General features: G+C 41.2%; 1 protein-coding gene across 1 annotated transcript; it reads left to right on the top strand.

Moving 5' to 3' along the window:
• Positions 1 to 2,983: 2,983 nt before the first annotated feature.
• Positions 2,984 to 7,249, top strand: LOC136246336 (uncharacterized). Its single transcript, XM_066037728.1, has 5 exons — positions 2,984 to 3,010; positions 4,442 to 4,613; positions 4,954 to 5,048; positions 5,216 to 5,291; positions 6,266 to 7,249. The coding sequence occupies exons 1-5, from the start codon at positions 2,984 to 2,986 to the stop codon at positions 6,628 to 6,630; spliced, it is 735 nt and encodes a 244-aa protein (XP_065893800.1). The 3' UTR covers positions 6,631 to 7,249.
• The last annotated feature ends 5,227 nt before the right edge of the window (positions 7,250 to 12,476 follow it).

A 12,476-nucleotide genomic window follows, 5' to 3' on the forward strand; every position in this document is an offset into this window, starting at 1 on the left:
GCTTCAAATCAGACAAAGAACCTGATAGCTCAGCATCTCTAACAACTGCCTCGATCATTCCAATGGTCATAGGCTATTTTTTCACCACTGGCTTAGCTAAGGAACGCTGTAGGCCTGCCAACGTATTTTTCACCAGGGGGTGAATTGCTGGTGAGGCTAATCCTGATATAGAGTGGACCCAGGTCAATGCATTGCAAGCTTCTTCTGCTGCTGACTTTGACCCTGATTGCTCACCAATGAACTGAAGATACAAGGCAAATTCATGTGGCCTGGCTGGAATGGGTGGTAGCTTGTGTACCACTGCCCAGGTTTTCCACCTCCTGAAAGCACCACAGTACTTTTTAACAGTGCTGTCTGCACGGCTGTGCATTATTGTGTGTGGCAGCCTGCTGGCGAGATCCTTTAGCTCTGGGTCCTCTAGGTATTTCATGAGTAGCCAGCTCCCATGTGCTAGCATACCTACAGAACAAAGCATGCTTATGTAGTGAAGTTACTCAGCTCAAGCAGTTACTGGCTGCAGGCTGAATTCTTGTGGGGCCATGACACCATGTGACCAGTACAACCCTGGGACTAAAACTGACACAGCATGCTTTACCAAGATGAGACTGACCAACCTTACATTTCTAAGCTGTGACCGACACAACATAACCTCTGAGCTGTGACCAACACAGTAATTTACCTCTAAACTGTGACTGACACAGCATAAGCCTGTAAGCTGTGATCAACACAGTATATACCTCCAAACTGTGACCAATGAATCAGCCTCTGAGCTGTATATATACTTCTGAGTTGTGACCAACACATCAAAAGCCTTTGAGCTGTGACCAACACAGCGTAAGCCTCTAAGCTGTAACCAACACAGCATAAGCCTCTAAGCTGTGACCAGCATATAAGCCTCTGAGCTTTGACCAACATAGTATAAGCCTCTAAGCTATGACCAACATAGCATATAAGTCTCTGAACTGTGACCAACACAGCATAATCCTCTAAGTTGTGACCAATACAGCATAAACCTCTGAGGTGTGACCAACATACCATATTTTTGTGTAGTGATCGACAGGATATGCATTTACCTGTTCGCTGTCTGTCTACACATCTCTACACTTGCGACTCCTGTATTGGCCAGCTATAGCATCCCTTAATAAGTTTATTTATTTATGGATTTTTTTTATTTTATATATATTTTTTATTTATTTATTATTTTATTTATTTATTTTTTTAAACTATTACAACTTAACACAATGAAATCTGACAGCCAACATTGGTGTATTTGGGAGGCCAAAGAATAAGTTCGAACCCGAAAGGCCTGCTAAAATCAATGCATCGCTTAGTGGCAGTTCAAGCCATTCTATGATGAAATCTGCTGGTTCAGTGCCATTTGGGAACAGTAAGGGCCAGATTGGGTCAGAAACCCATCGGGAAACTATTAGAATACCTTTAGCAGCTGCTGCTTGTGTATGCCTAATCACCCTTGGGGCTAAGTAGACAGGTGGGAGCAACCATTTGATGCCGCAGTGCCCCAGTTACATGTAAATGCGTCCACCCCGCTTCTATCCCAGGAGCCCAGAATCTGGTATTAAATCTATCAAGCTGGGCATTATTTGGGCTGGCAAATCTATCAACACTGTGTAGACCCCAAAGCTCATCTAGCCAAGCAAAAACAGATGGATTAAGCATATAGTCATCATGGTCCACAATACGACTATAATAGTCGGCCAACTCATTCTGTTCCCTTGGTATCCTCTCAGGCTCTAGTCTGATTGAGTTATCAACGCACACAGCAAATATCTCTAAAGCTTCCACTTGCAGGACCGCCTTGGGGCTACCGTGCTGTACAATTCTAACCACATTCTGATTATCTGTGAACCAGTGGACTCGCTCATTTGCCAGCTTTCCCTGAAGTGACTTTAACACCAATCTGACTGCTCGCAATTCCCACCATGTAGAACTTTGGGCTGCCTCCTCAACTGACCATTGGCCGTTAACCACTAGGTTACCATGCTCTACTGTATACCCACCAAAGCCTGTAGAGCTAGCATCTGAATAAACAATACGGATAGCTGATGGCTTGGGCCATATATTCTGCCCATTAAACTCTGAAATTCTAGCAAGCCAGAAGCCCACCTCATCCCGTGCCTGTTTAGTCAGGCTAAGTTTTTGCCACCATGAAATTCTACTATTGAGTACAGCAAACAAGCTGTGAGTCATTAGTCTGGATACTGAACCAAGGGCTAGTGACATTGAAATTATTGAACCTGTAATACTGGCTATTTGCTTTGTACCAGCTGATTCGGCATTTTTCAGCTCTAGCAAGTTACTTTTTAGTCTATTTTGTCATTTGGAACTGAGAACTCACCTTTAGACAGGTTGATAAGGAACCCAAGCCATTCCATGCTATGGGAAGGGTCCCACTGGCTCTTTTCTATGTTAATGACAAAACCAGCACTCTCCAAGTGTCTTTTCACTGAGGCACTTTCCCTTATGGCTCTCTCTTTCCCATGTACAGCCACAATACCATCATCCAGGTAAATAATAGTTTTCAGACCTCTACCTCTCCACAACCTAATAAGTGGCTGTAGAAGTTTAGTAAATAAGTAGCAGGCACTAGACAGCCCGAAGGGCAACACTGTAAAGACATAGAAAACTCCTTCCACTGAAAACCTCCTTCCTCCTTCCCCTAGGAATTTATAACACTCAGGGTGAATGTCCACATGGTGATAACCCGATTTGAGGTCAAATTTAAACAAGTATTCATTCCTTTCAAACATAAGGGCTGCTACATGCAAGTCTTCGGATTTAAAGGTCAAGACATGCAGAAATTGGTTAACACACTTTAAGTTCAATACCAGACATAATTTCCCCACCACACTGGATACAACAGATATAGGGCTACAAACATGCGGCTGTGCATCCACCCTGATGATGCAATGATTTGTGATTAAGCAACTTATCACTTCATCCACAAAGCACTGGTGGGTCTCTGATGATTGGTGGTTATGTTGGATGTGGGGTGGGGGAATGAATTTTAAGGGCAAGCAATAGTCATGTTCAATGCATTCAAGTATGTGGGGTGGTGCATGCAGTACTTCCCTCCAAAAGGGTAATCTTTGCTTAAGGCGTCCCTGCACATCTGTTATTTGCACCGGCCCTTGGCTCTCTAGCTCCCAAAACTGAGTTATCTCTGAATTCATTTTATTGTCAGACATACCCTTGTCATCACTTGCATGCTCATGAGATTGCCCATCAACACCTTCTGACATAACCTGGTCAATACCGACCAGCTCATTAACACATACGCTGTGTGTGGTTGACTTGGCAATATCACCCTTGACACTTTCACAACATAATGACAACTCCTCTAGCCCTGGGCTAGGCTCATGCACTACAGCACTACTTACCACAGGCTGAGAAAAAGGATACGGTCTGGTCGGTCCTGAGCAGAACTTGGCTATATGCCCATAGCCGCCACATTGGAAATAAGGTCCAAGCACTCTTGTTCTGTAGGGCCTCTGAGGCACCATGGGAGGTGGGGGCCCCAGCTGCTCCCTTCTGTCATAGTATCTGGGAGCCTGATGCTCACCCGGGTATGGCTGTGCCCACCTCCTTTTCCACCTCCGCCTCCACCTCAATTCTTCAAACTCATTTTTTGTGCTTTATCGGCTTCTCTTTTTGCATCCTTCTCCGCCTTATTCTCAGCTCATTCTATCTCTTTATCGTCTTCGGGGCTGGATGCTAAGGGATCTTCCTGATCATCCGTGCTCGGAGGGATCGGCAGTCTTTATGTGCTTTTGCCTCGTAGTTAACACCTTCATACCTTACTTGAGCTTTGTCTCGGCTGATTCTAGGGCTGTCTTCTGGTCTGGATTCACTGGCTTCAATTTCAATAAATCAGCTAGGGCAGAGCTAATCGCTTCTTCCACTCTGCAATTAAAGCAGTACTGATGCTCGTGGCCTTTCTTCTTCAATTGGTAACTAGTGTTACCAATCTTTCTGGTGACATCTTCGCTGGTCTTCTCCTGGGCCACGTTGACTTCCCATTTAACTTTGGCTATGGAAGCATCGAGCTTTTCCTCCACTTCTCGTCGGAGTTGGTGGACTTCGTCTTGAGATTGGCAGAGTTCAGCTAAAAGAGTATCGAGCTTCCCCTCCATAGTATTCGTGATTTTCTTCTTTCAAAGACACACGCAGCCAACCTGTACTAAACACGTGGCATAGAATAAATCAAAGCACACTATACCAACCTTATATACTCTCCTGTGTCATGTGAGGCGTGACGCCATACATTATGTATTATTGTGGGAGCTTATTTTCTGTCTAATTCACTACATTCAACCGCCAGAAAATACATTTCCTACAATAACAATATTGTACAACTCTTTAGTTGTTGTCACTAGTTGTACGTAGTTCAAACAGCAATAGCTGATGTGTCTACTGTTGCTAGGGTTGTGGTCAGTTTCTTGACAACAAGATCTACTCCAACACATTTGCTGGAGTATGGATCACCAGTGATAGTTCCCCAACACTGAGGTCCAATGAGATTCATGGTGGACTACAAGGGGGCGTGTACTTCTTTGGTGGAGGACTGGGAGTATTGGAGGGAAATTATGTCCATAGTAAGTCCATTTGTGTGTATGTCCCAGTTGTACATGTGTTTATGTGCAAGTCCATGTATGTTTGTCTGTGTGTATGTCCTCTATACACAACTCTCTATTTGTTCATGTGTGTTTGTGTGTATGTCCTGTCATGCACACTGATGTGTGATGTGTGTCTTTGTGTCCCACTGCTGTGTAGGTGTTGATTTGTGGGTGTCATATGGCTTCCTTGAGTTGACCATCATGTTTATAGCAAAAACAGTCCATAACTTCTGTAGTGGTTGGACTAGTACTGTTCTTTGTAGCATTGTGTGTGTATGTGTGTGTGTGTTATTGTAAACTATTACCTGTTGCTACATAGGTAACACACTGGCTGGCATACAGATCAGGAGTAGTAGTAATCCGGTTGTCAGGGACAACAACATCCATCCTGGATTACATGGAGGAATTTATATAGTGAGTTACCATAGCAACCAAATTGCAGGTCATTACTACAAGTATGAAACCTGTGTCACGCACGTACTCATCCACCACACCATACACAATACAACTTCAGTTATCCATCATATCCCAAGGGTTATAATGATGTACAGTGTTACAAGATCTATCCCTTCCCATTACAGCATGATGGAGGACTAGGTTTGATTGAGGCTAATGAGATCCACAACAACACATTGGCTGGAGTATGGGTGACCACAGGTGAGGATTAGTATTGTGTAGCATCAGTTTGAAGATTAACACATGTACAAGTAATACACATCATGTGAGCAGCACTGCCTGATCACATCAAGTGAGCAGCATTACCTTTTTCACTCCTGCATAATGCATAGTGATACTGTAGTCTACTATTGTAAAGAATTATCCTGTATGTTGTGGTGTTAAGATGTGACTTTATGAAAGAACCCCAATTAATGCTTATTTTGAATTACATATGTTTTCTAAGGGTTTACTAAAGTTTCAGCCCTACAAGTAGTCTGGCGCCACCCGCCCCTTCGCATAAAGTAAGGGTCTGGTGAAATACAGATACTAAATCATTTCTAGTGCCCAGATTCGGCGCTAGCCAATTGGTGCATGCCAATGACGTTCACACAGAAATCGCCTTGGCAACACAATGCTTTTGTTCGAATTGAAGTGCAATCATCTGACGTAACAAGCATTACGTGCGCTGTCTAATTGAATTCCTTTTGAAATGATTAGGTATTTGTATTTCACCAGACCCTTACTTTTTGCATAGATTATAGACACACCCCGGGATAGGCGTTTCTGATTTCGCGCGGCTGCTCCTCACCAACACGTTTTAATTGGCTTAAAACCGAAACCCACTATCAAAAGTATTTCGTTGAAAAATCGTCCTACTGCGTGGTTTTGTTGTGTTTTTTCAAGAGTTTGCTTTACTGAGGTTGAATAATGGCACAAGGATTGTCCTCTATCAAGGGTTAGTCTAAAACAAATTCGTATATTGCAATATTGTAATTCCTTGAGTTTGTGGTACCGATTTCTTTCGCCTATTTAACTTTTTAGGCTAAATCTAGGCTTCTCCATGTTGAATATACACTATTACGTACCCCACACATAATTTTTTATTGTTAAAGTATCTCTAAGTGATTTTATTGTGTGATGTGTATCACGTGAGGCTCTAAAATATGTTACTACGGCCTTGTTTTCTTGTTTAGATTGTGTAGCACATGTTTATGATGCTCTCTTGGACATGGTTGCTGATAAAAGTTATCAGGTACCATCTGAAGCTACTGATGCCTGCTTGAAGACAGCCAGAGCAATGCTCACAGAACTGAAGTTGCCATCACTGGGCGACACCTGTGTTTTTGCAGGTTGGTTGATAGAGAAACTTGAGAGTATTGTGGACAAATCATTCACACAAGCTACATCATCAGTGAATAAGGAGAAGCTGTGGACAGAATTTTACCAGTTGCAAACCTCAGTGCTTTTCCGAGAAAAATGGAAATCATATTTGTGCTTGCTAAAGTTACCACAAAAAGCCATCTTTTTTCAAAGCTATACCATAATTCCCTGTCGATAAAGCATCTGAAGCAAGAGCTCAGCCCTCTTCTTATGAGGAAGAGAATGCCATACGCTATGTGGGAGGCTATGTTGTTGCTGCTTTGAAGAAAAGGCCAACTGACATGGAACTATTAGTAGGCTTGGATCACCTCATAGAAAAGGATCAGGAAAAAATCAGAAGTTCTGAGTCTGCTGTATGGGTGAAAGCCATCGACAGAGGTCGGCTTACATACATTTCTGAAGAAGCACAAGAAGTTTTTCTGTCGATTGAAGCTTGTACTAAGGCCAATTTCACATTTAACGTTGCACACAAACTGGATGATAAAACCAGACACCAGTTAAAGAACGATATATTTGCAGATGGTGATGTGCAATTTCATTGGTGCTTGACAGGCATCACGCTAAAAGTTGAGGAAGAAAAGGCAGAAGAATTGTTAGAACTCTGCATAGATCTGTGGATCACAGTCCGAGAAAAAGCTTTTGCTAATTCAATACTTGAGTTTTACAAACAGCAAACTAAAAAGGGCACAGAAAAAGCAAAAGCACTACGTAAAACAATAGAATAATTATTATTGTACAATAAATTATTATGTGTTATGTAACATTGTTTTACAAAGAAGCTCTTCGATTTTCTTTTACATTTTCTCAAAGGGAGACATTTTGTATCCTCAATGGACTGCTTGATACTGGAACTTTTTCTGCAGTTTCCATGGGTATCCTCAAACCACATGTTACCAACCAAACGGATGGTGTCACTGTTCTTAACAAACTGGTGCACAGTTGGGTAGTCATTGGTGGCTCCAGATTGGCGTTGCATGCTGAAGTATTTTTCCAGTGGGTCCTGACAGATCAGGTTACTTAAAAAACAAGTGACCCCAGGAATCTTAAAAAATACCCTCTACCAGCTCCAAAAATGAATTAACTGCAAAACGTGAATAAAATAAACATTTAGGTAACCCAACATGTTTACCAGATCGAGTAATTCCATCACGTGTTTCTTTTGATAGCAGCATCAAATTAATTTCTTTCTTAGAATATCCTTCCCTGGCCCTAACACTAGCCTCCCATGATTGAAAGTAAGGCAACACCTCATTATGAAGGAACTAAAGAGTGAAATGGTAAAATTTCATGGCATGATGCAAGGACATCATAATAAAAATTTAACTATGCATTGGTTGTTTACTTTGAGTCGAAAATCATCTGTTTTCCTATATGATTTCAAAAATGCCTTCCTGGTTAACTTTCCCTCAGATAAGAGTGATACATTCATACTATCAAACATCTTGTCGACTAGCTCAATAAACTCTGCTGTAGTTTCAGCTTCATTGGTGGCAAATGTTCTAAGTTCCTTTGCGACTGTACTACTCATGACCTATATTCAAATTAATAATACCATCAACAAAGTATAATTTACATACCTGGGCTGCAAGATCAACGCGCATCTTAGAAAATGAGGTCAAGTGTATGTGCTCATATTTTAACTTTGGCACTAGTGAAAGTTCGGGTGTGGTGGTAATTTTCCCAGTATTCCTTTGATATAGATTTTCAACATACTTCCACATGATTCTATTTCCATTGCACTAAAACAATGGACAAAATACAATATTTCAGTATATGATAACAATAAAGCAGCCTTAAATCACTTACCCACAAAGATCTGGTAGGACTTTGAAAGCAATTGCGGATTGTTTTTAGCAGATGTGGGGGGTTTATGAAAAACATGACTTCTTGTTCCTCCTCCGAAAAAGGGTTTAGTGCTTTGTAAACAACTTGGTCTCTCAAAATTCCTGGCAACTTGTGAAGTTCAAATAATCTTCTGTTGGGACTCCCCCCATTGGAAGTTACAGCCAATACCTGACACCCTACTTTTGTCAGACGCTCTATTACCTTCCACAAAAGAGGAAACATATCAGCCCCTGTTATGGATGATGCAGCAAATTGGACATATGGTAAAGCTATGTTAGTAAATAGCCCCTTGAACATAAATACAACCATGGTCTTGGAAAGTGGTCTCTGCAATGATGAAGCATCCTTCTTCAGCATGGCTTCAAAGTCATCCAGCTGGTTGTTGACCTCACCCAAGTCAGTAAAACCAAACAATGCTCCTGTTGAGCGCTCAAATACAAGGCCTTGCTTTATGTACATTTCATCAATCAGTACAACTCCATACTTTGTCAATTCATCTTTCTGATTCAGTAGGTCTAACAGTTGTCTATCAGCCTCAATTGAAAAGCGTAAATGTGTGTAATCTCTTAGTGTGCGTGATGATGGCAAATTAATAATCCCAGAGTTGCGGATGGTCTCGCATGCTTTACTTGAGAGGTGGTGTAAATATAAGCACCACTTAATTACTAGCGGATGCCACCGTCGTGCTCAGCTGATAGCTGCTGTTGCTGCTTTCAACTGTTGGGTCCAGAAGATTCCCAGGAATGATTCCTCACTGCTTTTTCAGCACATCCTCAGAATGAGTCTTCATCATGCTAACCAAGTCATTGCTCATTTCCTCCTCAATATCTACACCACTATGAATTCGCTTATCAATTTTTTTTTCAGCCTTTCAATAGTTTTCTTCTGAACAGTAGCAGTGTGCTTCACATTTGCTGTACGTACTGATATCTCTGGTGTACTGCAGCGCCTGTAATTTGTATGACTCTGTGCACTTGTTCGACCTGGGATAACTATTGCCAATCTCTTACTTTCTGTAGAAAGGGCACTGTTTAGAGTGTTGCGCTGGAATTGATAACAGTAATAGCACATGTCTACAATTCGATGAGAATCACTAATCCACAAGCACGACAAATGTCTGATAGCTGAAGTCTGATGGTCATAATAAGCAACCAGTTTTTTACCTACAAAAATAAGCAAAACTTGAAATTGTAGCTACATAACAACAAAACATAAAATATCAGAGAATGCTACTTGACACATTAAACTGTTGCATCAAAGTATAGTACATACCTGAATGATCATAAAATCTTCCTTTGTTCTTCCTAACAATCACATCAAATTTTGGATCATTGATCCCAGGGCAACACTTGGAAAATGTGATGGTCTCAGCTATTTTCTTAAGGTCATCCAAACTATTGACAAAAACAGGTAGTTCTTTGATAACTGGATGATTCTGCCAGCTAATCACACCTTGAGGAATTCGCAAAGCCCAATGGCGATCCAACAAAATTTCAATCATGTAATTGATCATGGGAAAGCCTGCTGCATTGGTCCCTGATTTGCAAAGTTGAAAGACATCATTTTGATTTGACGGCAAAATAAACCAACCAGCATTTAAGATATCTGAATGTTGCAATGACTGCCAAAGATTCAGAAATGTAGGTACAGATTCAGAGGGAGCACTGAGACATGCTTGTTCTGTGTCCATACCTATATTGCTTATACTTATATCTGATACTGCTGGTAAACCACACGAAAACGTCCAATTAAGAGGTTCAGGATCAGTGACCGCTTCATCATATAACAGGTCAGCATTTGCTACTTCATCTTCCCAAACAGAATACTCATATGGCTCATCATGGAGAGGACTATCAGTGAGCAACTCATTAGGTATTTCACCCATAATTAAACTATTGTCCAAGGAGCTCCTATCATTGTCAGTCTGTTCTATTGTATCACTGTCAATCTGTTCTCTTATGTCGTCAATCTGTCCTCTTATGTTGTCAATCTGTCCTCTTCTGTCATCGTCAATGTGTCCTCCTCAATCTCTTCTATGGAACTACCAGTCTGTTGTCCTTGGTCATCATTGCTGTAATCATCAATCTGTCCTCTGATCGTCAATTTGTTCTGCGTCAGTGCTGGTCTGTTGTCCTCCATCTTCATCAATCATTTCATGGTCATCTATAATCAGCCTTACAGAATTATCAATTTGTTTTCCTCTGTCAATCTGTTGGTTACTGTCACAATATAAATCATCATTCCTTAGTTCCTTAGCATTTCCTAGACTTCCATATACATGTTTAATGAAACGCACTCTTGAAAATGATGTTTTCTTATCCTGCTGCTGTGCTTTCAAAGAATCACGCTCATTGGATCTCCTTTTTCTTGCAGTCAAAATTTTTTTCTACCCATGGCTCTGTAGAACAAGTACAAAACAATGATACAACTGTAAAGCATTTATGCAACAAAACTATTGAATGTTAATTGATAATGGAAAATTATTTTTTTTTAAAAAGATTATATAAAATACAAAAATTTGACTATGTTGGGGTGACTGGCAATACATTTATTATGATATACTTGAACTTGATACACCGTTGGACTTTTGAGTGAACTTGATACACCGTTGGACTTTTGATCGACTTTTCCAACGACCAATCTTTTGGTCACCGAAACATGTTTCAGTAGTGAACTGGTTATATCGTTGGACTTTTCTTGAATATCAGCTCAATTGAACCTTTGACCATAAAGTTATGAGTACCACAAATGTATTGAGACTCTACAATCGCTCATCATACTGTGATACTACAAAAACTATGCTAAAACCTTTGCAAAACGACTGCGAATGTACCATTGATCTACAAAAGAGCGACTGAAACTTTCATTTCACGAAGAAAAATGAACTGTATGCCCTCCTGTCCTTTTATGCATCGAAAATTCCGTATATTAGTCGCATACTAATCCCAAACGTGTTAATGGACTGTAGGTGAGGAGTGCCCGTGAGTGTGTGTCAAAAGAATTACCTTATACTGTGGTGCTGGTGAGTTTTGTGCCAGTCTTATTGTTTTGTGTGGTGTTTTAAACACTGTTCTATCATAAGAATTCTTTATCTTCGCATCAGCAGCTTGCAAACTTGAAGATTTCAATTTGATGACATCATAGTTTTCAATCCCGGGGTGTGTCTATAATCTATGCTTTATGCGAAGGGGCGGGCAGCACCAGACTACCCTACAAGCTGAGAGTTGTAGATGTTACAACACTGCAAAATGGATAGATTACTTTGTGTAGTGATAATAAAGATATTAAATTTGTATCTCTCACTTGTAGTGGTAGCATCAAGTCCCCCAAGGCAATAAAGGAAAAGTTATCAGGGGACTCCCCTAAGACCCACCCATCAATTAGACTCTACAACCAGTGATATTGGCAGTCCTTGTTCTGATATCACAGGATACTTCAGTGACCACACCACAGCTAGTTCTCCTACCATGTTGAAGACTGTAGTGACAAGGATTTCCCACTATTAGGGTGTAACAATAACACAGTAACCCCTAATGGTGACAAGGATTCCCCACTACTGGGGTGTAACAATAACACAGTAACCCCTGATGGTGACAAGGATTCCCCACTACTGAGGTGTAACAAAAGCACAGTAACCTCTGATGGTGACAAGGATTCCCCACTACTGGGATGTAACAATAACACAGTAACCCGTGATGGTGACAAGGATTCCCCACTACTGGGGTGCAACAATAGCACAGTAACCCCTGATGGTGACAAGGATTCTCCACTACTGGGATGTAACAATAACGCAGTAATCCCTGATGGTGACAAGGATTCTCCACTACTGAGATGTAACAATAGCACAGTAACACCTGATGGTGACAAGGATTCTCCACTACTGAGATGTAACAATAACACAGTAACCCCTGATGGTGATAAACTAGACGCAAGTATGAATGATGATGCCTTCCCTCCAGCATTGATCCAGAAGACTTCAGTTCTAGTTAATCCTACTAATGTCATAGTTCCTTCCCTAATAATAACAAGTACTCTCCAGCTGTAACAGCTAATAACACGTTTCTGCCACCCTCAGGGATGTCCGACTACAGTGCTGCCCCACGTGGGGTATTCCCCCTTATGACTTGGAGACATATCCTCACAGTATGTCATATCTAATGGGAACCAGTGCTACCAACC

Source organism: Dysidea avara, chromosome 2 (assembly GCF_963678975.1).
Source record: "Dysidea avara chromosome 2, odDysAvar1.4, whole genome shotgun sequence".
Taxonomy (NCBI): Eukaryota; Metazoa; Porifera; class Demospongiae; order Dictyoceratida; family Dysideidae; genus Dysidea; species Dysidea avara.

Coding starts and splice junctions, on each gene's coding strand:
- LOC136246336 (XM_066037728.1), top strand. CDS start 2,984: ATGATTGGTGGTTATGTTGGATGTGGG. Junction 3,011..4,441: donor GTGGTTATGTTGGATGTGGG/GTGGGGGAATGA, acceptor TACTGTTGCTAG/GGTTGTGGTCAGTTTCTTGA. Junction 5,292..6,265: donor TGGAGTATGGGTGACCACAG/GTGAGGATTAGT, acceptor TTTCTTGTTTAG/ATTGTGTAGCACATGTTTAT.